Genomic DNA, 26889 nt, shown 5'->3' on the forward strand with positions numbered 1-26889 from the left:
CTGTTCTATACCATGCTCTAGTTCTATCCATTTTAATTTGCCACCACATTTCTTTCGCAAGACAGATAAACTTGCTCCTTGTTAGAAAAAGAAGCAATAAGCAGATTATTTATTTATTTCTGGGATTTGCAGGCCATCCTTCTCTTAACAATTGTCTCGCTGTGGTTGACAACACAATAAATTTTAAAACAATAAAACCATAAATAAAAATTAATTTCTATTAAAAAGAAATTGCTCTGATTATCCCATTAAACATTATCCCAAATTGAGTTCAGGGCCCAAATATCTGGACTCCAGTGATGGTGTGGGGGAGGTGGGGAGGGAGGCCTAGATGGATGTTACAGAGTGCACTGTGTTGGCCTCAGTTGTTTTACAGGCCCTTCAGAACTTTGACCACTATTTTATGTGAACACCTTTATTCTGGCAAATGAAACAGCGTAGTTTAGGTAAGCAATTAGGTGACTCTTGAATTTGGACTGAAGAACCCTTTCTCCGGAGTCAGAAATCACTATGGAAACTCAAATGAGCTTTATTTCTGATTCTAGATTAATGGGAGGAAATAATGTGAGTTAAATGTTTGGATCCTGAATTCCAGGTCCCCCCAACCCCCTCTCTGCCATTACACCCCACACCTTAGGCTTTTCCCCCCCACACGATTGTGGTATCAGGGATCTCAGATGGCTTGACAAGCTTGGACCTCATGGCTGGAATCCAGATTTCAGCAAAACCAAAATCCAGTATTCACAAAGAGATTCACTTCATGCTCCAAAGCACAGACAGGGTTCAAGTCCAAAATGCAATTTGATGGTAGGAAGAAGAGGCATAGGAGATAGCAGGTAAAATACAGGAGGAGGAAGAACTAATTAAGGAGTGATTCAGAAAAGCCAAAGCAACCAAAAGTACACAGGAAATCACTAACAAAGCTGAGAAAGAACCCATTACCCCACTGGAACATACCTTATTATAAAACTGAAGATGAGTGCCCTCTGGTGGTTGATCAAAGCTAACTGGTATCTCTGATTCATTTGCATGAGACTGAATTTGTGGACTGCTTGGAGTAGTGGGTGGGCTGTTGAATGGAGAAACAATGGCTTTAAGGCCAGGACTTTTGGGAGAAGCCCCTGGCAGTAGTGAAGCTGGAGCGAATGCCAAATTGGCCTGCAAAGAGGGGAAAGAGTCATTATTTTCAACTTTCTTTCCAAGAGCTAAAATCTTGGCTTAATATTATCACCCCACCTACTTCCTAACCCTTGTTTGTTTGTTCTGGGTGTGAATTGTACTGAGTAATACATTGCTATCATTGTCCCCAAGTGTGGAGTCAGATGATGAACTAATGGAACTTTATCTAAACTTAAAACATGGCTCATTCCGACTGATGCATTGCCTGTTTCTCGGTGCCCTGTGGCAAAATTCAATTTCAGAATTTATGAAGTCAAAGGTCAGAGTTCATATATCCCTATTCAGCTCACTAGATACCCTTGGGCCTCTCATGGACACTTAGCTTAACCTAATTCACATTGTTGTTATGGAGAATGGAGGGTACTTTAATCCCCCTGCAAAAAGCGTAGGATTAAAACGTCACCGATAAGATTCCATGTTGGCTGCCATTTGGAAACCACTTTTGTTAACCACAACCAGAAGAGGGAGCCCTTGCACTGAAAATGGCTAGTATTTGTTTTATCAGCTAATGTTTCTCTTGATAACACTTTGAAACAGAAGGGGGGGAAACAACCCAAAGAAACAACAAAGTTCTGCACCCAAAGGTTGGGTGAGAGAAAACTGTGAGAAATACACACACACACACACACACACTAAAACTTTACTTTAAAAAACATAAGCATAATCTGCTCTTGAAGTAATAAACATTTCAGCAAAAAGTCCTGAACCTATATGACATGACACAATTCAATATCTCACTAAGAATGTCAAAAGTCACAGTCAGAGTATGATGACCAAGCATTTTGTCTTATCGTGGCATGCAATGATTTATATATAAAAACAATTTATTGGATAATTATATTTATTCAATCAACCTGCCTTTGCATTAGCACATGTTTATGTCATAGTGTGCACATGGATACAATAATTTCACTGAGGAAGGTCCTGGATGCTTAAATGCATTTGGTTGTGCTTTAAAATGGTTCAAGGTTATCAACCTAGAGATATTTAATTGTTGGTCCTGTTTTATTGGTTCAAGGGGCTTATCCTAGAGATAATTTTCTTTCTTGGTAACACCTCAATAAACAATCTGGAGCACAGAACATTTTATTAGTGCCCTTTCCAAATAGCTGGACACCCAAAGGCTATTCTTGTGTCAGTTAAAGCTTTATAGGTTTTCTAGTATCTCAACTAAAAGAACCAAGTGTCTTCACAGGGAAGAGACAGTGAACAAAGGCATATAATAATAATAACTTTCAATCTCTTCATCCATCCTTGTCCCGAGAGAACTCAAAGCTTAACCATCTTTTGAAAGCCCTCTCTAGGTCATTCCAAACAATCAGGAGAAGCCACCTGGCTGTGATGTTGCTCACATGGCCAGATTCCCAGATATGGCAGCTGATAAGGTGACTGGAGAAGAAAGCCCCAAGTGTGGTTGAGAGTTGAAAATTCTAAGTTGAGCACTATAACGCTAAACCTATAGCACTGAAGTTGTATAGTGGTTTAGTGCTATAGTGCTCAACTTAGAACATTCAAAATACACAAACTCCAAGGAAGATTGCATGGCCGAAAAGGGCTGAAAAACAAGTGTCACTCTTTGAAGTGGCCATAACACTTCAAACAGCTTATTAATAGAAAGAAATTTGCTATATGAAACCTGTACCTATATTGTTTTACTCAAAATTGTGCCAGCAATAAATAACATCCCATTTAGAATGGTAATGTGAAAATCTTCAAAGAGTTCAGGAGAGCCAAGAAGGGGCCAATACCTTCCCTTCACACTGCTACCTAGCATCAGTATTCAATGAGTATGGATGTTCCCTTTAGCAGTCCTTGATGGACCTATCCTCCATTAATCTGTCTAATTCTGTCTTAAAACCATCTTTTCTTGAGGCCATCACTATGTCCACCAACTGTGAACTCTGCAGTTTATGCATTTGCTGTGTCCAGAAGTTCTTCCTTTTGTCCATTCTGAATCATCAATTCTGAATCATCAATGCCCATCAATTTCACTATCCCTGAGTTCAAGTATAATGAGAAACAGGTAAATAGCTCTCATAGTCCCCTTCCTTCATCCCAAGCATAATTATATAAACTTCTACATGATACCTGGTTACTGTTACTTTTTTCTATTGTGCTGTCTAGTATAACTCAAGTGTTGTGGAGAGACATGACTTTTGTAGGATTATCAGACATACAGATACATTCTTAAAAATAAGACAAATGAACCAAAAGCAATAGAATGAACCATGACATTTCTGAAACTTTGTTTTTCTAAGAGTTACAGTTGATATGAAAAAGGCTCCAAGGTCTTACCTGAAGTTTTTCAATCATGGGAGAGCTTTTTACCTTTACCTTTGGAGGATGAGAAGTATTTGGAGAAGGCTTCTGTAGAAAGAAAAATAAGAAACAGCTGAAATAGATTACTGACCACACAGGGAGGCTGGGGACAGGAGGGAAAGCAGAAGAAAGTATTGTCTTCACCCATACACTTCTGCCCAGGAATACAGATCACAGGGAGAGATCCTCCTGACTATCCCATCAATCAAAGAATCTTATCTGATGGGTATACAGAAGAGGGCCTTCTCAGTGGCAGCCACACAATTATGGAACAACCTTTGCAGAGCTGTGCCTAGCCCCCTCATTATCGATCTTCAAGTGGTAATTTAAAGACAATTTTATTTAGGACAGCATTCGACTGATTTAGGTTTTATCTATTGGCAGTCCTAATATAAACTTTATAATCGTGACCTTTTTATAATCAATATTCTATTCATATTGTTTTTATTGTTTTTTAAAAATAATAATTTTATTTTACTGTAAGCCACTGTAAGTTCTGCAGGGGAGGACGGTGGCTAATAAATATTTCTTGTTTTAATAAAATAAGAATGAACAAGCTGATAATCTTTATGACATTCTTGAGGGAGGAGAAAGTCCATGTGTTTCCCCCTGCATTACTCCAATCTCTTCTAGAAATCAACCTTATGATGGTGGCTGGAAAAATATGAGGACTAGAGAGGACAATGTCACCAGGGGCAGAGCACCCACAGAGCACACTGTAGAACTCTCCACGTCTGCATGGCTCCTTTCATGGAGTTGAGGTAGTTAAGGGCGAGCAGTGAACGAGAAAGATCCAAGTTCAAATAGAAGCCATGGGCTCAGAGACTTAGGAAAGGTGCCATCTCTACACCATGGGCCATTTCGCACGGCTTCAAAATAGCACAATGGTTGCTAATTGGAAACGCTACTAATTTGCCATAACCCATGATGTCGTAGACAATCTGCAACAATCCTGAAACCGACCCGCAAAAAGCGCTTCGTTGTAGCGCTTTCAGGGGAATCCAGAAAAGTGGATTCACCCTCCGGATAGCGATACACTCCTGCAACCAATCTGCAACAGTAGCGCTAAAGACCTGTGCGTTACCATTGTTGCTGGTTCTTCAAAGTCCCTCCCCCTGGCTCTCTCCTCCAAACTTCCGGCGAAGCGATCGCCATTTTTTTTTCTCCGAGCGAGCGGGGATAAACGCACCAGCGAGCCTCTTTCTGTTTAGAGGCTTCCCTGGCTTCAGTCCTTCACCTTTAGTCACTAAGCACAAACCACATAAAAGCCCGTTTGCTGAAATAAAGTCCCTTTATTTTTTACACATAAATTCAGCCGAAAATCGGGCCCGTGAGAGGGGGGGGGGATTTTTTTTTTATCACTCGAGGCAGCGTGCCAACGATCATACAATCAAACGACAGCTCACATTAGGCAGCTGGATGGGTCTCTCCGTAGCAACGAATCTACCTAGATTCGTTGCTATGGGTCTGTTTTTTTTTTTTAAACCTTTCTTAAAGGGAAAGGGGCTGTTTGGGAGCATGCTAACGGCTGCCCATTGGCTGCTTGACGGCCAGGGGCGGGACGAGCTTGGCAATAGCGCTTCCTTTCTAGCGATTTCTGCCGAGACCGGAAGCCTGTGGGAAACGCTAAAAAACGCAACTGATTCCACTACAAAGGCAGGTATGCATAACGACGAATTCCATTATTTTAAATGGCGATTTTTCATTCCGCAAACAATTTGCAACAAAGATCCCCGTGCGAAAAGGCCCCATGTGTCTCCAGTATGGGGATAATAATACTGGCCTACACATGGTACCAAACTCAAATACTTTGGCCACCTCGTGAGAAGGAAGGACTCCCTGGAGAAGAGCCTAATGCTGGGAGCGATCGAGGGTAAAAGAAGAAGGGGACGACAGAGAATGAGGTGGCTGGATGGAGTCACTGAAGCAGTCAGTGCGAGCTTAAATGGACTCCGGGGAATGGTAGAGGACAGGAAGGCCTGGCGGATTATTGTCCATGAGGTCACGATGGGTTGGACACGACTTCACACCTAACAACAACAACACACATGGTAATTGTAGTCCATGGACTACATGGACTACATGGAGAGCCACTGTTTGGCCATCCCTAGCCTACAAGTAGTTATTGGGGGGGTAGTTTTGTTGTGGTCACAAAAATAAATAGGAGTTCCTCTTGTGATATCAAGATTTCAATTCTATCAAAAGCTTGAATGCATCTAAGGTGGTTTTCAATCCACAAAAGTTTATGATGGGCTAAAAACTCTGTAGGTGCTGCAAGACTATTCCTTATCAGAGTGTTTGCAAAAAATCACTTTACATGAACTATATGCTGAGTGTTCCTATGCCTGCCACTGAGCCTGGATCCAGCTGTAGCAGCAGAGCTCCTCTATGCAGCTTCCAACTGAGACCATCTGTGGGAGAGCAGGAAATACTAGCTGAGAACGCCCTCCCCAAGGGAGCCCATGGTTGCATTTTAATGGTAATTTATATTGTTTTTTTTTAATCTTGTATGTGGCCTTAACAGCCAATATTTGGTCTACAAAAACATAAAACAGTTTATCATCTGTTTTAGGGGGAAAGATATCACTGTCCCTTTCCACCAATGTAGCACTGCAAGAAATAGTGTAATCTTTAGAAGAATACAACAATTCTGTTCATCAATCTTTCACTCACTCACATCGTTGCTTTGGGGAAACATTAATCTATAATTAGCCTTTTTTGGAAAACAGATTCCCAAACTATAACCTGAAGATTTAAGATTACAGTAAAGAGAAAAGCTTTCTGCATAGAAAATAGAGGCTGAAGGAAATTAATCTTTGAAAAGATGTGTATGAATTTTTCAACTAGTTTATCTGATGTTCCCCATCCTCTTCAACCACATTGCAGCAGCATCAAAGTCAACCTTCTAATGCCAGGCCTCAAGATCAAAGGGGAGGGGGATCAACGGGGATTATTTCTATGCTTAACAAATGGCAACTCTTTTAAATAAAAGTGCTAAACAGATCTGGCTAGCATGTCTTGCGTGGAAGAATTGGATGAAAGTGAGGGAAGTCTGCAGGAAAACCTGTAAAGTTTTGTGCAAACTGCCACACACTGTGTGACTCAGCCAGAAGTATGGTGAGGACAGGTACGCTTATATGTGTATTTGGAATGCACATCCTGGGCTACTTTGTGTTGGCTGGGAGGACCTGATGAGCCCTTGATCTAACAAGCTTTGATACTTTACATGGCTCCAAAATGCTACTCCAAAGTGCTCTGTAAGTAGGAAATGTTGTTCTTTCCCCCTGTGCTAGAACTGCCCTTCCTCTGCATGCCCATCTTTCTTCACCCTTCTCCATCTGTCAAAATGTGGGGATTTTGCCAAATGTTGATTGACCTTGCTTGCAAAAGACGCCTGAGAGCCCCACCTGCCTGCTCTCTTCAATGGCCTGTCTGTGTGTCAAAAAATAGAAAAAGAGTACACGTTTCCGTAGCTTCCTGTATTGTGCTGGAGCTTGTAATTATGAAGTGTGTCTCTTATAGGACACTCCTCCTTCCCTGAGACATGAGAAATGCAACAGCAGAATTACCTAGATTTGGTTTCCTTGGGATAAGACAGTCCTGGGGGGCAATGGTGTCTTCAAAGTTTGTACTTTTAAATACAAAGACACGAGTATACATCATGGCAAAGCTGCTACATGGTCAGCCCATCACAGTCCACAGCAGACTTTGCGATCTTTAGAGTCACTTACATCTTGAGAGCAAATACCGCCCCCTCCTCTGCTCCCCAAAAAAGCCTTATCCTCAGAATGTTGATACTTACAAGGTCACCATTCAGGCCAGGCTCTGTCCTGTTTACATGGAGAGGGAGCGAACATGGTGGTTTTCGGCGAGTTGGCTTGTTGGCTGGTATCTAAAAATAGAGAAACAGCTAATCAAATGACAGAAGAGGAAGGAAGGAAACTCAAACAGTAACCTGCAACTTGTGCTTGGAAAGAACCCCAAAGCAGAGATGATTGCTAAAAGTCCCTGGCTTTGCCATTCTTCATTATCCTTCTCACACTAACAAGTTTAATGATTGTTTGTGTGCTTTCACTATTTGGTGTGAAATATGCATTACCAAATCTTGCTATCCCGAAGAGTGTGACATGCTGCTACAGAGTGCAGCATGAGGAGCACTTGCAAACTTGTCAAAGGTATCTACTGCTCTGTTCCAGTGATTTCACTGATGAAATGATGCCGCTTTTCTGTCTCCTCTCACACCTGCTCTATGTATAAAGGCAAAGTTCATATAATATGTACCAGCAACACATTTTCAGACTTGGCATGGAGACTTTAGCTGGATCATTGCAGGGAGAAAACTAACACATGATTTTGTTTTTCCCCCCAGACTTTACCCTGAGGATAGTCTATTTTAGTTTGCATGTAGCTTCCTCATTGCAAGGCAAATTGCTCTCCTCCAGTTTTGTGCTGGAGAACAGATGAGCAAACTTCCTTTAAAAAGTAAGAAGAGAAAACAGCAATATGGCAATCCCTCCACCTACTGTACAGTTATTTATTTATTTACTTATTTATTTGACTTATAGCATGCCACTCCCAGGATGGCTTGTGGCGGGTAACAAAAATTAGATAAAACCCCAATAAAACCCCCATTAAAATCCAGCAAATCAAACCCTTTACTTTAAGATCTATTGAATTAATACTAAATGCACAGACATTCCATATTATTATCACTCTGAAGTACAGAAAAGCAAACTATATTATCACTCTGAAGTACAGAAAAGCAAACTATAAATGTAACAGTAAAAATTATTTGAAGCTAAATGATGCATATATTATACATGCAAACAGAGGCAGGCATAGGCTTTTTGCCACCTGAATGAACTCTGCTTGCTCCTCGAGTGTACTGCCTCACAATCAAATGCTAATTTCCTCTACTCTTTTCACTTTTTCTTCTATGGCTCAGGCAGGTAACCTGTTTTTTTTTAAATTATTATGAGACATCTTTCAAATGTGTCTGATTAAATATTTGCCCATTGCTTTGTTGTTATGCTATTTACAAAAAAAATGCAATCAATTTTTCGTTTTTAAACTTGGAAAGTTGCCTCAAGAATGGCTTTTTGACTGACAAAATGCTCTGCTAGTCAGCACAGTGCTCCACCCGTCATGTTTGCAGCTGAAGAACAATGACCTTGATTCGGAGGGGGGGGGGACACAACATCTGCCAAAAATGTAATGGGCTCACTATTAAAATGATGTATCTCTGTACAGACACTGGGGTAACTCTGACTCACTAGTTAAACCCAGAGTTAGCTTCTGGGAGAAGAGAACGGTTCTTTCATCAAAAGATATTTCTGACCAGTTTAACAACTGAGCAGTCAGAATTCAATTGTCTTCTCTGCTGAGACTTATGTCCAATATTCCATAAAGGGGCATCAGAGAAGAGAATAGCTTGTCATTTCTGAACACAGAGAATGGGCGTACAAAAGATCCACTCAACATCAACAAGCTGCCTGGGCCCTCTTACTTGTTTCTAAGGCATGTGAACTTACATTACCTATTTTCAGAAGTCTAGTTGCATTAGCCTGTAGTAGCAAGATGGGAAAATATGATAAGACAACTTGGAGACTAGGAGCAACATCACAAGTGATTGACAGAAAAGGGGCATTTCTGGCTTGTGCTCTGCAGAACAGGAGAGGAGGACTGCTTTGTTTCTAAGATACTTAAAATCAAAGACAAAGATGCACTAGGTGAGGTGGTGTGTATATGTGTGCGAGAGAGAGGGAGAGAGAGATCTATTGTCCCTCACATATTACTGCATGTAGATGTATATATAAACCAAATAACCAAAATATGCAGTTTGTAAGAACAGAAAGTATGTCAATACTGTTTTGCCACTGATTCCTAACAGCATGACTGGGAATATGTAGTAGGTGCATCTGCCAGCTGCACAACCGCATTCTATCAGTCTGCACTATAGCAACAGAAACACTACCTAGGAAAATGATCTAAGGCCTTTTCTGCACTGTTTGCTTTGGAATATTGGAGTAGCCACGTTGGGTATCATTTTGAATCAAACCCTGCTCTGCACCTGTTATGTAAATCCAATTTTCTTTTGGGATTAGTGAAGTAAAGTGTTCTACACCCCAGTGAGAAATAGCAGAGGAAATAGGGAACCCGTTTTTCTTTTTTTGGGGGGGGGGGAGTTGCCTCTTGATTGGTCAACACTTATTGGTTGCTTTAGGGATGGATATGTTTCTGAAATTGTAGAGATTTTTCTACCTGTGGGTTTTTTTGCGTAAATCCATGTGGCTCCCACCCCTTCGTCTTCCTTTTGGGAATTCCCCCCCCCCGAATGCAGTGAGGATGGCAGAGGAAAATTGACAAGTCAATGTGCAAAACAAAATTAAAGTAGCCATCTCCTCCATCCCCCCCCCCCCCAGCGCACATACTTTTTGTCAGTTGGGCAGCTATGCTGAGCTGTTTGACTTGTTGCCTCCTCCTTCCCTGCTACACTGTAGGCACATACCAGGCTCACTCCCCCACCCGATCATCCATCTGTCCATGCAAGGAAGGCTCTGCTTCTCAAATCAACAAGCGGAGATGGTGGGGGAAGTCAGTTGGTCATCTCTCCCACACACTCTTTTTGCTGGCTGGAGCTGCTCCTGGCTGCCTCCTCCATCTCTGCCAGGCTGGGGTTCCCTTCCCAGCTGGCCTCATAACCCCCCCCCCCCACACACACACACACACATCTTCTGTTCAGTGCAGCATTCCACCAAGCAGAGCAGTTGGGGGGCAGTGAGGGATGCTGGGGTACAGTCACCTCCTCCAAAACATATTTGCTGTTGGTGCTGCTCAACTACAATGTTTTCCACCAGGGAGTGTGGCTGGAGCTGCTAAAATAGGCTGATGACATTAGTGTGCTAACAAACTGTTGCCCACCAGGGAGCACTGTAGCCTGACGCTACACAATAAAGTAGTGGGCAAGTCTGTTATTTCAGAACAAATAGGTTAAGGATGCACATTTATTGTGAGGGAACAAATCTCTGGCTGTGAAGGAATATTCTGATAGCCCATTTTCCATTAAGGTATTCCAAGTACCACTGAAAAGATTCTTCATGTCTCCCAGACTCTTTACTACCAGCTGGGATTAACAGATACAAAAAAAAAATCTCATTGTTGGCAAGACATCTGCTTTGCCCTAAAGCATAAATACAACAGAAGTGCAAAATATACCTGTGCAATCAATAAGTCAAGAGAATGCATCAATCCAACATAATTTACAAGTTACTTTTTGAAAGATGACCTTGTGCCTCTCAGTATGTCAGTGAAACAGCATCACCCACAAACTTTGTAGAGTTTCGGCATACTTGTAAGACCTCCTAAATATGCAACAACTTTAGCTAGGAACTCAGTTAACAGAAAACATCTCCCACAAATAACTCAGCAAGTGCTGCCAAGTCCTTGGCAGAGATTCCCTAGCTCCCAGATCTACCATAGAGTTCCAGGGAAGTTCTAGAAATATCTTTTGTTATTTCTGGGTAGCGCTAGGAACCACTAGGTACTCTATGAAGAGCTTCCTGTAACTCAATGAGGCCTTATTTTTCTTTTTAATTTTTCTCCTGGGACACTGCCCCTTTCCATAACCCTCCCATCAGTTGCCAAGCACTGGGAATCTCCAGAGGTAACGAATACTGAAAATCATTGGATGACGATAAAACAGGAAGAAAATGGGATCAGAAAATGACCTGCTTGAGACGCTTCTAGTTTATAGTAAATCTAAGAGGGAGATTAGGGTCAGGAAATCTGTGCCAGGAAACACATGTCCCTCAGCTCTAGTTCCCCTCCATCCATAAGACCAGGATTTTAAAAACCTAGTCATTTTGAAGTTTAAAACATTCAGGAAGAGAGATTAAATAGGTTCAGAAAAAAGGACTTCCTCCAACATTTAAGTTTCCAAGCAATTTTCAAACTGCAAAGGCACCCCACCACTGACAGTTCGTAGTAGATCCATAGTGTGAGGTATGCATCAACCACAGTCGCCTGTATAGTACATGGTGGGAATGGTAAAAACAGTTGTACTGTATTATACTTCTTTGTTTTCAGAACAGATCAGCAGCTTCCTGTTCATCTAACCTACATTGTAATAGTCAGCAGTCTGCCCCAAAAGATGCATTTTTTATTTCTGCACGTGGCACCATTTTCACCATGGAAAACCCACCACATTATTTTTTATTCTACATGGCACTCCCCCTTTGTAGCGGCGACTGCTTCTTTTCTGCATAGTATTTAAAACTAGCTTTACAATGACTTTTCTTTTACGATGGTACCAAGAATGCCCTTTTTTCATGCACAAACATTAGCGTGGATTTGGTCTCCATCCCCGTACCCCTGACAGCCCCTTTTCTACTCGCAGTCCCTCATCCACCAGTAGGAACTCGGGGCAAATGCTGGCAGGGGCTCATGGGAATTGTAGTCCATGGATATCTGGAGGACCACAGGTTGACTACCCCTGACATAGACTACAAAACTGGAGCTTCTCTGTAGAACTGTAGCACACAAGTAATTATGTGTAGCGCAGTTTACCTCTGAGCAGTGACCATGGCAGAGGGGAGGGCTATTGTTTGGCAGTTTATCAGGCTGGTGAAGTGGCAGCGTCTTCCCTGCGTGGTCTTGCATGGGTTTGGTGGCTGTCTGAAATGCCGGTTCCCTCTTGCAGGATAATGAGGAAGCAGAGCTGCTTAAGGCTATAGGTGGGGGGCTGTTTTGGACTGGCTCACCAGTGATTAAAAAAATTTCAGGGGAGGAGGGTGTGGGGGGGCTTTCAGTTTGCATGGGAACTTGTGGTCTGCTGTGGCTCATGTTGCACACTCTTTTCAAGGAACAGTATACCTCAGAGGGGGAAAAGTGGTAGTTTTGGCATTCAAAAGCCCATGTGACCTCTTGGAAATTTCTTGTTGAAGTCTCTGTGTCCATGAGCTACAATTCCCATGAGGATTTGCCAGCAGCATGTACCAGAGTGGCAGTCAGGTGACATTGCAGCTGACCATAGCCTACCAATGAATGTCTAGTACAATGGAGGAAGTTCCCCCTCCCGCTTGAAGAGTTACAAATGTAACTCTTTCAAATGTATAAGTGCTGAAAAAGAACAACAAAATAGTATCAGAGCACATGCATAAACAGGAAGATTTTTTTAAAGGATGATTTTAAAGGGTCGGCAAACTGGTATGTTCATAATAGCCCCTAGACTACTAGGGAAGTAAGAAATAACTTTTCTATCCTGGAGCTCAGCAGCCTCGGGCTGTGTTACAGGAGAGGAATTTCTCAACCGATTGTCCATTCTGAGATTCCTTAGTAACTGAATTGTATCTAACCTCCTTTCCAGAAACAGGTGGTTGATCTTGGAATTTTCCTGCTAGTTGTGCCACAGATAGAGATGCAGACTTCTGTTCCACCACATTAGCTTCTGATGGTTTGTCCTAGGGGGAAAACACAGAAACAAAATGTTAGCACACGAGAAATACGGGAAACCAAGAAACCTGTGAAGATGAAAATACTTGCAAGTCATCTGTGAACATCAAGCTGTGAATTTGATGATGCACAAAAGTTACACTGCTGAAGAACAGCCACCCCTACAAAATAAGATGTAGTGGCACTGATAACATTCAAGACAACTAGTCATACCTGAACATTTTATTTAAAAATAAAGGCATAACTAGTTTCTTATAAAAAGCCTTGTGTACATAATGCAATTCATGTACCAATTCATGAAAAAACAATCAGTATACTATTAGCCACCTGTGACTCCCCATCTGCGGATAGCTAAATATGTGGATCAGAGCCACATGGTAGATAAACAGATTCTTTTAGCAAACTTGGGGCACTCCTCAGGTTTGCTGAAAAATCTTATTTTTAAAACGCCCCTGAAAAGTAAAACAGTTTTGACTGCTGGCAGTCAATGTTAGTGACACTAGCAGTGGCCATGCAGACCATGTTGGATCTAGCAGTGGTATTGCCCAGGGACAGTCTGCTGAATGCGCCATGCCCACCAGCAGCTGCTAGAGAGCCCAGGGTCTGCAGCAAGACTAGTGGCAGCTACAGAACAACCCAGGGCTCCTTGCTGGACTTGCAGAAAGCCTAGGTGCCACACTGGCCTTGGTGAGAATGTGTATGGGGAAGATGGGATTCCTGCACAGGATCCGCTTAAAATGGAATCTATTCACAGGTGCCATAGCAAAATAGTTTATTGTATGGATTTAACCTCATGCATTACTACTGTATTGCTCCTGATTTGCAAATTAAGCATACCCAAGTGCAATGAAATGAATCAGCAGGGTTGTCACATGGTTCACATAACAGGTATCATGCTTATTTTCAGACATACCTTCATACTATGGTTTTAAGGCAAGCATAAGGATGGAAACCTTGGGTGGAGAGAACTGACCACTAGCAGGTAGAACTGTATCTCTCCTGCATATTTGGATCCCTTCCAGTGAATCTCCCTTAAGATTTTGGAGCCTACCTGGGGACAAGTTATTTTAAACTGACTCCCATGTTTGCAGGGGAAAACAGACATACCAGATAATATAAGCAGTGACCCTCAAAGGTTCACACTGAAATAAATGTTAGTTGGTAAGGCAGAGGATCTTTACATGGAAGAGTTAAGCTGTCTTCCCACCAAGCAGTTCTTTCCAGCAAGTGCCCCTCCCACCCTGCATCAAATCCAAAGGGAACAAGAAGCTGGGAACTTTGCATTTCCTAAGTGTGAGAAAGACTTGGGGGCCTTCAATCCCCAAGAGACAGCAAGCAAACCATGTTAAGATTAGATTAGGACTTGAGATGGTGGGCTACAAGACTGATAACTAAAGTGCAGACTCTCAGATCATACCCTCACATTTCTGCTTTCCTCTTTGCAGCAGAAATAGCAACGTGGGGTGTGTGTGTCTAAATGGGAGCAATAGAACTTTTACACCAGGCAAAAAATGCTGACAAAACCACAACAAGCAAGATAAGCTGGCAGCTACAGCTCTGCATGAATGAATCCTTCTGAATCCTGTATGTACTTTTAAACATCTACGATGCACCATACATAACTGTGAAATCCCAAGCACGTATGCTCAGAGGTATTGAGTGCAATGAGAGTTACTTCCTAGTGAGTGAGTACAGGATGGCAACCTGATTTCTACACAGTATGATGTCTGTTAATGAAGCAGGAGGAAATGAGCCAGACAGCTGTTAATAGTCAGTGTTTTCAACCCAGTCACATAGACAATATTTGGAATGGAGTTTTATGATCTTAGCCAAAAACACCCCTTCATAGTTGAAAAAAAAGTTGCAATGGAAATTTTCCATCCATCTGCATCTGTGAATGCAGGGGGCGGGGGAACTCTCACAGGAAATGGCCTTGTTCCCACAAGATATCAGAATGACCATAGGCCTGGCAGTGTCAAAGAAAAAAAGATCTTTAATTCTTCAGTACTGCTTTTTTCAAGGATAGGCAACCTCTTTGACAGGCAGGGAAGGCCCAGAAAGGGTTAATACTTTAGCTTTCACTTAAAAAAATCTGGACAAGTATTCAAACAAAGCAAGGGCTATAAAATACTGCCTAGTCTATATAGAATCACAGATTGGAAGGGTCTTCCTAGGTCATCTAGTCCATCCCCGAGTCCAATGCATATATATCCTGAAAAGGGATCAGAGGTGATATTTAAGAAGGGTTGCAAATTTCCTTCTCCCTCCACTTTCAGAAACCTACACACACATATCTAGTTCTCTGATACATTATATCCTTTCATCCCACCAAAAAGCTCAGGATGAAATACCTGGTTTTATTCGTCAGTGGAGGGGAGTTGTCAGAGGCCCAAGCCTTGGGTCCCTCTGAGTCACCACTCCTTTGGTAACCAAGCAGTGCTCAGACTTGAGTGTCTTCAAGCTTATTTGCAAATAAAAAATAAGCCTTGGTAAAATATATCTAATACTTCAATACTCCCACACTCAACGAACATTCCAGTCCCAGGTTCTTGACACCCATATCTCCACACCCATGCCCTCATTTGCCACCACAACCTCCCACACAACATACATTCAACCCCATGGCCTTACAGACTTGACAACTCTTCCCCTTCCTCTTCCTACTGCCAAGCTTTAGTGCCCATTGTATTCTTGGATACAACGGGCTTTGCCACTAGTAACAAATAAAATTAAAAAATAACATTACAAATCTCTTTCTTACTTTCTCTTATGTCTAAGCAATATTAGTGTAAGTTGTAACAATGTGGAAAATGTTAAAATCATAGAGCTAGAAGGGCCCATACAGGCCACCAAGTCTAACCCCCTAATCAATTCAGGATCAGTCTAAAGCATCCAGGCTAAATATCTGTAAAGCCGCTGCTTAAATATAGCCAGTCAGGGGAGCTCACCACCTCCTTAGGCAGCCAATTTCACTGCTGAACTACTCTAACTGTGAATTTCCTCCCCTGATATCTATCTGGTACCATTCTACCTGTAATTTCAACCCATTAAAGTGGGCGTTATCCTATGTTGCCAACAGGAATCATTCTCCGCCTTCCTCCAAATGGCAACCCTTCAAATACTTAAAGACAGCAATAATGTCCCTCTCAACCTCCTCTTCTCAGGTTGAACGTTCCCAAGTCCCTCAAGCCTTTCCTCATAGGGCTTAGTCCCCAGGCCCTGGATCATTCTCATCGCTCTCCTCTGCAACTTCTCAATTTTGTCCACATTCTTTTTGAAGTGAGCCCTCCAGAACTGCACACAGCAATCCAGGTGTGGACTGACCAATGCAGTACACAGACAGCCTATGGCATCTTGCAATTTCAATATGATGTGAACTATTTCCAGAGTGTTCTCAGGCTGTGGCCTTTATTATTCGGCTCAGAGTCCAATTGAAGAGAAACAGAAAGTGCCCAATTTCTAGTTCCTTCCAGAAAGCACAACATGAACACTAGTATCTTCAAAGCAAAAAAAAAAAAAAAGAACTAAGGGAAGAGATCAGATCTTGATAAAAAGCAGTAGGGATGCAGGGCAAATTGTAGTAGGGTATATGTGACCAGAAGTCTCCTGCCAAAGCTTTGGCTGGTCAGTGGTTGAAATACGTCGCATTTATACTTTACTTTCAAGTGTGAAACATTTAGGGGCTTTTTGCATGGCTTCAAAATCGCACAATGGTTGCCAATTGGAAACGCTATTGATTTGCCATAACGCACGACGTCGTAGACAATCTGCAACACTCCTGAAACCGATCAGCAAAAAGCGCTTTGTTGTAGCGCTTTCAGGGGAATCCCAAAAAGTGGATTCACTCTCCGGAAAGCGCTACACTCTTGCAAACAATCTGCAACACTAGCGATAAAGACCTGTGCATTAACATTGTTGCGGTTTCTTCAAAGTCCCTCCTCCTGAGCCTGTCCTCCAAACTTCCGGCGAAGCGATCGCCATTTTTTTTTCTCCGAGCGAGCGGGGATAAACGCACCAGCGAGCCTCTTTCTGTTTAGAGGCTTCCCTGGCTTCAGTCCTTCACCTTTAGTCACTAAGCACAAACCACATAAAAGCCCGTTTGCTGAAATAAAGTCCCTTTATTTTTTACACATTAATTCAGCCGAAAATCGGGCCCGTGAGAGGGGGGGGATTTTTTTTTTATCACTCGAGGCAGCGTGGCAACGATCATACGATCAAACGACAGCTCACATTAGGCAGCTGAATGGGTCTCTCCGTTGCAACGAATCTACACAGATTCGTTACAATGGGTCTGTTTTTTTTTAAAAAAAACCTTTCTTAAAGGGAAAGGGGCTGTTTGGGAGCATGCTAAGGGCTGCCCATTGGCTGCTTGACGGCCAGGGGTGGGACGAGCTTGGAAATAGCGCTTCCTTTTCTGCCGAGACCGGAAGCTGTGGGAAACGCTACAAAACGCAGCTGGATTCCACTACAAAGGCAGGTATGCATAACGACGAATTCCACTATTTTAAATGGCGATTTTTCGTTCAGTGACCAATTTGCAACAAAGATCCCGGTGCGTAAAGCCCCTTATATTAACTGGCTGTGTGCAGTAGAATATAGGAAGAAAGTTTTCAGAGTTGAATTGGAGAATGTTCTGCATTGTGGCAGAAAGGACCATGTGTACCATTTCGACTCTGGGTACATGGAACTGAGCAAAAGCCATTCCCTGCTAGGAAATATACTCCAGAAACACCACTTCAGATGGAATTTTAAGTGTACCACAAATATTGTGATATCTTAAAGTAGTGGTCCCCAACCTTTTTGAGGCTGGGGACCGGTGACAGAAAGCAGGGTGATTGCCCGCCTGCGTATGCCATGGCCCGGCAAGCTTCTTACTGTGGGAGGGGGGGAGAGGGAAGTAGGGCCGCACCCTTGCATTGCGCATGTGCGGCCAGGCCGCGCATGCGCGATGTATGATGCGCGATGTATGATGCGCGATGTATGATGCACGATGTACAGCTGAAAATGCGCATGCATGGCACTTTCATGCATGCACGAAAGTGCAGTGCATGTGTGTTTCCAGCCACGCATGGTGCATGTGCGCATGCGTGGCCGGCCACACATTCGCAATGCACGGGCACGGTCCTGCTTCCCTCTCCCCCCCTCCCACAGTAAGAAGCTTGTCGGGCCGCAAGCTTGCGGCCTGGTAAGTTTCTTACTGCGGGGGGTGGGGCGGGGAGAGGGAGCCGCGGCCCAATGCCAGGGCCTTCACGGCCCGGCAGCGGGCCGCGGCCCGGTGGTTGGGGACCACCGTCTTAAAGAACCTTTGGCCATCAGCAATAGATGGCAAAAACAAGAAAGTAAGAAAAGAAAGAATGACAGTGAATCCAGAAGGATAGATTCAAACAAGTAGCCGTGTTGGTCTGAAGTAGCACAATAAAATCAGAGTCCAGGTGCTACTGGACTCTGATTTTAGTGAATCCAGAGACTGTATATAGAGACTGCTATCCAAGAATACATTAGATCACTTCAAGTTAAGGTTACTCCAGAAGTGGGTGTGTGATGCTCTCATGAGCCTTTAGACTATTTCCCTAGAAGGAGATTTTACAGAAGCTGTTCATATTGGGAGTCGAGGAGCAGGCTGGGCCCTTTCCACAAGGAACAGAACCTCCCAAGATTTAAGATGAATGTCAACAAACTGCTCTTAACATCACTAACAGAACATCCTTTTTTTCTACAGCCTGCTTCAGCTTTATCCTCCCCACTCCACATATCATACATTTAGCAACACTAGTTCCTTCATAAGAAGGAAATTGCGCAATTCATGCGTTTTATCAACAGTAAAGCTGCTTCCGGTATGGAAGCTATAATAGCCACAATCTGCTTTCATGTCATTCTGCTTGTGGATGCACCACTTTTCTGTTGAGCTTCTAGCATAAATTCCAACTAATGCAGCCAGTCCACCAAAATAAGGATTTGGGAAAAATTACACTCAGCTCCTGTATTTAGTAGCACTTGTGGAATCTGCACTTCCCTATTGTTTATTACAAAAATTGTAATAAAAAAACAGATGCCTAGAGCAGGTGACAGGGATCCCAGACTCCTTCAAAGATATTGAGAGCCAGTTTGGTGTAGTAGTTAGGAGTGCAGACCTCTAATCTGGCATGCTGGGTTCGATTCTGCACTCCCCCACACGCAACCAGCTGGGTGACCCTGGCCTCGCCACGGCACTGATAAAATTGTTCTGACCGAGCAGTGATATCAGGGCTCTCTCAGCCTCACCCACCCCACAGGGTGTCTGTTGTGGGGAGAGGAATGGGAAGGTGACTGTAAGCCGCTTTGAGCCTCCTTCGGGTAGGGAAAAGCGGCATATAAGAACCAACTCTTCTTCTTCTTCTTCTTTTGTGATTACAATGCTAAATTTTATTCATTTCATTTATTTCTCACTTTTCCCCTTGAAGTGGTTTATAATATTCTTCCCTCCATTTATCCTCATAGCGACCCCTGAGAGATAGATTAGGCTGAGGACATGTGGAAGATCCAGGGTCACCCAGCAAGCTTTCATGGTCCAGTAGAGACCTGAACTTGGCTATCCCAGATCTAGTTTGACACGCTACCCATTCGTACCTTGCTCATTCGAATGCCTATTAATTAAGCCAACATTATCCATAATCCCATCTTGTAACATGCCTCATTCCTTCCTTCTTTCTCCTCACATACTGCACAATGAAGAAATCCTGGTTTAAAACAAACTCCAGTTCCCACTGAAAAATGATTGCAGATGTCCAAGTAAACCAGAGTTTGTTTCCCTCCCACAAACTGAGATTCTAAACCAACATTTAATCCAGGCTTTCTTTTTCCCCCTCCGTCAGGCCCGACTACTAGCGCCCTACCTGTCCCCCGAACACTTAGCCACAGTGATCCATGCAATAGTTACCTCCAAAATAGATTTCGGTAACTCGCTCTACGCGGGCCTTCCCTTGTCCTTGATCCGGAAACTTCAGCTAGTGCAAAACGCAGCTGCTAGGGTCCTCACTGGCACACCTTGGAGGGCCCACATCCAGCCAGTGCTGAGGCAGCTGCATTGGTTGCCAATTGCTGCCCGGATCCGGTTCAAGGTTTTGGTTTTAACCTTCAAGGCTTTACGCAAGTTGGGACCCACATACCTGAGGGATCGCCTATCACCCTGCAGGGCTTTGCGCTCTGCGGGTGAAAATCTGCTGGTCGTTCCCGGCCCTAGGGAAGCATGCCTGGCCTCGACCAGGGCCAGGGCCTTTTCAGTTCTGGCCCTGACCTGGTGGAATGAGCTCCCGGGAGAGCAGCGGGCCCTGCGGGATCTTTCAACGTTCCGCAGGGCCTGCAAAACGGAGCTCTTCCACCAGGTTTATGGTTGAGGCCAGGGCTGATAACATAGATCTACGCCCCCCCCTGGGATTTGGGACCTGAAGTGAACATCATCAGGACTTCCTCTCCACCCGCCAGTAGTGGGAGGGGGGGAAGTTGAGTTGCCGATCTCCGCCATGTTGGTAATGGTTAATGTTTTTGTCTTTTAATGGGGTTTTAATGGGTACTTTAGGATACTGTAACCCGCCACGAGCCATAAGGGAGTGGCGAGAAACAAATATGACAACAACAACAACAACAACAACAACAACAACAACAACAACAACAACAACAAAATTGTGTGTGGGGGGTTGGGGTTTTGTGTGTGTGTGTGTGTGTGAACTAATTCCGGTTAATCCATGTGCCTGAATTCACACTCTAGGTTACTGGAATTTATTTTAAACTAAGAGCAAAGCCCATTTAAAAATGGGTGGGAGAAAGGGTGATGGAGGTTGCAGAGCAGACAGGCCTCTGCAGAGCAGGGTGGGTGAGGTAGGAGGGTGGCGTGCTCAGGCTGGTGTGTTGGAGCATAGCTAGCCATCCTCCCGTGGTCTCCCAGGAGGGAGGATCATGGCGAGTGGGCATGTCGAGTTGGTGCTCATGTAGGCAGGTACCATCACCCTTCCAGGAGGCAGGAGCATGGGGAGAGCCACACACTGTCTCAGGAGGCAGGAACACAGGTGGAAGGGTGAGGAGAGCAGCAGGGCCACAGTGGAGGATATTGTGGACCCTCTTGATGGTGTCAAGGAGGAAGAGAGATGGCTACTGTTCCACACCCCCACCAGTGGGGAGCAGGTGGGTGAAATGTGGAGATACTCCACAAAGGATGTCGCTGAGCCTTGCTGGTTCTGGTGGCAGTAAGGAGGCAACTGAGAAGGAGGTAGGCCACTTTCCTTGCCCCTGCCAGTTGGGAGGAGATGGGTGAAATGGGCATAGCCTCTGCGGAGGAAGTGGCTGGGCCTCACATGTCCTGGCGGTGGCAAGTTGAAGGCAAAACATGGAGAGCCTCCAAAGAAAAGGTGTTCCACCTTCTCCAGGCTCACCATTTGGCAATTAGGCAGTTGACAGCATCAGGGCCTCTGTGGAGGAGGCATTTTGACTTGCCTGGTTCCAATGGGGCTGAGGAGTTTGCAGAGAGGTGCAGGGCCCCAGCAGAGAATGGGGTTGGCTTTCCATGTGTGACCTGTGGTTGGCCTGCAATATGGGGGGGGGGCTCTCCCACTTAGGGCCAATGACTGGTACATTGTTGGAAGTACGGTCATGATTTTATGTAGTATTATGATGATGACAATGACACCTAGGATTCTTTCATTGCACTCAGTAGAAGAAGAAGAGTTGGTTCTTATATGCCACTTTTCTCTACCCGAAGGAGGCTCAAAGCGCCTTCCCTTTCCTCTCCCCACAACAGACACCCTGTGGGGTGGGTGAGGCTGAGAGAGCCCTGGTATTACTGCTGGGGATACTTCCAATTGACGATGAAATTCTAAGATAAATTCTAAGATAGCAGCAGAAGCAGAACCTAGAACTGACCAGTGTGGCCCTTCCCAGAAGAGGCAAAGGAAACATCTGTGAGCTGCAGGAAACTATAAACACTAAAAACATTGGTCAACTTTTCTATTTGAAAGCAGCTAATGTAGTTCAAATAGTCCACAATATTTTAATAGAAAGAATTTAATTCCTTCTCTCTCTGCTGTTGGAGCCTCTTTGCACAAAGCATTATCTCATGTCAGAGTTTCTCAAATAGCTTCAGAGTTATTGGACAGACAGAATTTCGTCAGGGACATATCCACTTCCAGTTAATAAACTTTCTTGTGGGGAAATTTCGGTGAAAGCTAAATCTGGATTTGTTTAGAAGGAGGGCCAGTTTCTTTGAGTTCTCCAAGAAATGCTGGACAGTGTGGAGCATAGAACAAAATATCCATAATCTCCAGCTGGTTGTCTTAAGGAGTCTTGACAGGCAGGAAGTGCCTTATATAGCGTAGTTATGCACCATCACCCAATAGGAACTTTTGGCTGGTGCTTAGGTTTTTGGGGTCTGGATTTATAGTAAGTTGTTATGCCTTTCTTTGCTCTGTGGTATGCAAGAAGCAAGTGGTTCTCTAAATACTGTCTGTGGAGACTAAGCAAACTGACAAAGATCCAGTGAATAATCTGAGAGGGAAAAATTGTTATATGACTCACCACAGTAAACTTCAGTCCTCAACCTTTACCAGTTTGGCTTCAGGCCTGGCTATGGGGTGGAGATGGTCTTGTTTGCTCTAATGGATGACCTCTGGTGCCTGTTGGATCGAGGCATGTTGACGCTGCTCAAGTTAATAGACCTCACAGCACTATTCGATCTGGATGACCATGAGCTTCTTGCTCACTGTCTTACTGACAATGGAGTTCAGGGGCAGCCATTCAGTGGGTGATCTCCTTCCTCCAAGGCTGCAGAAAGAGGGCTGCTGTGGGTGACAAACAATCTCACCGCTGCCAGCTCCCTTGCAGAGTTCTGCAGGGCGCGATTTTATCCCTGATATTATTCACCATTTTTATGTGCCCTCATGCACAACTGGTCCAGGGGTTTGGGCTTGGGTGTCATCAACATGCAGATGACACCCACCTCTACATCCTGATGGACAGCCAAACAGACTCACACACACACCCCACAATCATTAGCTATTTGCCTGAAAGCAGTGACAGCTTGGATCAGGCAGAATCATCTGAAACTCAACCCCTCAAAGATGGAAGTCCTGTGTCTGGGTAGGAAAGGGCTGGGAGAGGAAGCGCATTTACTCATCCTAGATGGGGTGCAGCTTACAAATGAACAATCCTTTAGGAACCTTGGTGTGATCTTTGATGCCTCCCTGTCCATGGAGGCACAAGTTACCACAGTAGCACAGCTGGCATTTTACTACCTTCGCCAAGCTAAACTACTAGTCCCTACCTGTCCCGGGAGCGCCATGCAACAGTCACCTCCAGGCTGGATTACTGCAACTCACTCTACAGAAAATTATCATTGTTGGAGTGTGTGTGGAAGGGACTTCCTGTTAAAATTTAGTAACCCCAGTGGGGATCACTGTGTTAGTCTGTTGCAGTGAAACCGAATGAGTCTTGTGGCACTTTATGTGGCTTATACTGAAGAACAATCCTGTTAAGGTGCCACAAGACTCCTGTCAGTGGTTAAAGGCTTGGCTCCTTGCTACCACTGGTCACACGCTTTCTCCTTTGCTCCACACGGCAGTCCACTGTTGCTAGGGGCTTTTTCACTCAGGGGAGACATTTGTGTTCCCTGAGCAAAATCTCCCAGCACCTGAGCTTCATAAAGGAGGACCCCCTCCCCACCACCACCACTGGAGTACAGCCCTCCTAGAAACATGCATTCCCATCACTGCCATCTGCATGTGCTCAGAGAAGAGATAATGTGACTTCACTACAGCATGTGGGGCCAACCATACCACAGCCCCTTTGAATTAACACCAAACAGCCACGGCAACAACATGGATCTGTCAGACCAAGTAAAGCCATTGCCCATGATCCAAGAGACAGGCTCTCCAGCGTTGCTATATCAGAGCTTTCTACCTGGGAAAGGCATCTGCTCAGAGTATACAAAGGTTTATTTGACTTGGGATGTTTTTTCATTCTCTTGTTTAACATACAGCACCAACGAACTGTCCTGTCACCAATGCTCTGGTAATATTAAATCTAGCCATGGTGAGCTAATGAACAAATGTGCCTCCCAAAATGTACAGAATACCTTCTTTTGGTGCTCAGTGGTTGCAGCATGTTCCACTACACTGAGGTTTAAGAAGCAGGACTTCAGAACTGGCCGCATGATTTGAATAGTGGCACTCAGCCCAAGAATGGGTCACCCCACATTTGCAGGGAAAACAACCCAGAGATTTCCCGGTGATGCCCTTACAACATCATTTCTGTGGCATAAATGGCTATTCTGAACATGAATTTTTATAATTAAAACCATTTTAGAAGCAATGTAATTATTATTGATAGAGGACAAGAAAAAATAAGGGTACAAACTTTGCATGCCTTTATTTCTCTGTCTCTTAGCCGCAAGCACAGCTTACATTTCCTGTTCAGGGATGAGTGCCTTTAGTAAATTGCACATCTCTTACAGAACTAGCACAGCCTAATGGTTAGCCAGAGCTTGCCTTAATCCAGATCTAAACGCCCAGATCTCACCAAGCAGTTTGCTTGAGCTTTTAGCCAAGCTCCCACCTGCACTATTCTGAGCCCATTGACTTCAGTGGACAGAAATGTGTAACTCAGCGCAATTTAGGAACACACTACAAAAATACCATAACAGCCATGAGGAAAGACAGGCCATTTTTAGTACTTTGTGAAAGAACAAGGAATTTTGAAGCTGCATCACAAGACCAATGTGTCCAGGTCTGTCCAATGACCTGAGTTTCCCCCCCTCCTATAAAACAAAATAGATGCTTACTGGTACCATAAACACTAACAGTTTGTTTCATCACATGCTTTAGTAAGTCACAGCTTGCTTGTTCAGATGTATTGAGGAGGGAATTGTTTCAGGAATTCTTATAGGAAGGATTACAGAAAGGGGGAGGAATCCAGACAGGTTTGGTGTGAATCTATTCATAAATCTTTCAAATTTGATTTTCTGTGCAAGAGACATAATAAGTTGTTACACATAATGGATGATGACAGAGAGATCACAGGTTTCAGACTGTCCTGGAGTACAAATAAACAATGTAATGAAGCTGGTTAAATACAACTAATCACAAAAAAGCAGCTGACATTTAAGAAAACTAATTGACATCGCTACAAATACATTAAGAACTGCTAATGTGCAGGCCTCTTTCTTTGTTGATCTCTCAATTTAGATGGGAATACATCTGCTGATACATTTCTATCATGCCCAAAGAGCCATACAAATTCAGATCATTCATAATTACGTGCTTTACCACAGCTGTCCCCAATCCCCGGTCCGGGGACCGGTACCGGTCCATGGATCAGTCGGTACCGGGCTGAGGATCCTCCTCGTCCTTCTCCCTGGCTGTTGCCTCAGGGGCTGCCCTGCCATTCCGCCTTTAGTGCTCTCCTTTAGTGTTCTCCGGCGGCCGCCATGGCTGGGGCTACCCCTCTGCATGGCACTGTGCAGCTGCTGCTGGCAGCGCCCCCCAGTGGACAGCCGGAAGTCAGGGGCACTGGCGGGAAAGGAAACAGAGCAGGGGCTCAGTAAAACTGTCAAGCATTGACTGGTCCCCGGTGATAAAAAGGTTGGGGACCACTGCTGTTACTTTAGGGTGCTGCACTCCCAATAAAGGAACAGGTTCTAATCTTTAGCAAAATGCTCTTGTACCCAACCTTCTGGCAGCAATGGCCAGGGTACTTTTCACTGACTTTGGCTGGTGAGCCAGTTGCAGCTCACCCTGGGCAGAAAATGTCTTGTCACTGTGGTGCCTGCTCCGGAAACCTCTAGACTGGTTGCCTTGAGGCTGCCTTGAAGACTATCCAGAAGCTACAATTGATGCAGGATGCTGCAGCCAGAGCATTGTCTGGTTGCTGATTTGCTTCTGGACTTAATTTAAAACCCTATACAGCCTGGAACCAACATATTTTATGGTAAACCTTGTCCCTTATGAACCTACCTGTATACTCTAGTCATCTTTAGAGACCCTGCTTCTGTTGCAGCTGACATCTGAAAATGGACAGATGGCTACCTAAGAAAAGGCTTCTCTGTCACGGCAATAACACGTTGGAATTCTTCCTCCATGAAGATTTTCTGTCTTCCTCTATTGGTGTCTGTTGCCAGCTGATGAAGACTTTGTTGTTTTGTCTGGCATACCCCCAGTAACTGTGACTGACCCTCTGGTTGGTGTGATTTGTTTACCTGTTTTCATTGAATTTCTTTATCATTATATATATAGAGAGAGAATTGCTCAAATAATTTTTAAATGTTTGCTGCCTTGTGGATCCTATTTAGGCAGAAAAGTCACATAATAACATTTTAAACAACATAAAACAAATACTTGAATACTTCTGTAGCAACTGCTATCCAATAAGCTCACCACATTGCATACTTTAATAAACTGAGCCTCAGGCTTATCATTTCCAGTACTCCACCCAGGTTAATGGAGTAGCTAATGAGGTAAGTAAAAGCAGAACTTGGCCAATGCAACAGAGAGTTTTTACAGAGAACATTTTTATGCAAACAAGATTTCTACTTACTGCCATTTTGCACATTAACTTTTAATGTATACACTTGTGTCTGAGGACCTGAGTATTTTTATAACAGGATAAAGATTGCACAAGTGTCTTTCTGGAATTTGGCTACTGATCACTGTCCCCAGTTTACACACATGAATCTCTTCTCAAGTTATATTTTTCTTAACACCTCAGGGGGTCTGCTGTAAAGAGATCTGCGTAGCAGGATGTGCTGCCTGAGTCCTGACATATATCAGAGTCAGTGAACTGAAGAATTTAATTCTAGTGGGTAGCTGTGCTGGTCTGAAGCAGCAGAACAAAATTTGAGTCCAGTGTCACCTTTAAGATCAACAGAGTTTTAGTCAAGATATAAGCTTTTGTGTGTATGCACACTTCTTCTTAAAGGTGCCA

The 26889-nt window shown here is 43.9% G+C and overlaps 1 protein-coding gene and 1 long non-coding RNA gene across 5 annotated transcripts in view; one reads left to right on the forward strand and one right to left on the reverse strand.

Annotated features, from left to right (window-relative positions):
• LOC143839776 (uncharacterized) overlaps positions 1-26889 on the forward strand; it is a 60580-nt gene that overhangs the window by 12704 nt on the left and 20987 nt on the right. The gene's annotated exons all lie outside the window — the stretch shown is intronic.
• The window catches only part of RCSD1 (RCSD domain containing 1), a 49502-nt gene that overhangs the window by 3912 nt on the left and 18701 nt on the right, over positions 1-26889 (reverse strand). For 3 of the 4 annotated variants that reach the window (XM_077342248.1, XM_077342249.1, XM_077342250.1), the window contains exons 3-6: positions 12852-12956; positions 7301-7390; positions 3475-3546; positions 958-1158 (exon numbers count right to left, since the gene is read on the reverse strand). In XM_077342248.1, the coding sequence (XP_077198363.1) occupies positions 958-1158; positions 3475-3546; positions 7301-7390; positions 12852-12956 (468 nt within the window). Of the gene's footprint in view, positions 1-957; positions 1159-3474; positions 3547-7300; positions 7391-12851; positions 12957-25235; positions 25507-26889 lie in introns of those variants that run through there. The other variant, XM_077342251.1, reaches the window with a different exon arrangement.

Source organism: Paroedura picta, chromosome 6 (genome assembly GCF_049243985.1).
Source record: "Paroedura picta isolate Pp20150507F chromosome 6, Ppicta_v3.0, whole genome shotgun sequence".
NCBI lineage: Eukaryota > Metazoa > Chordata > Lepidosauria > Squamata > Gekkonidae > Paroedura > Paroedura picta.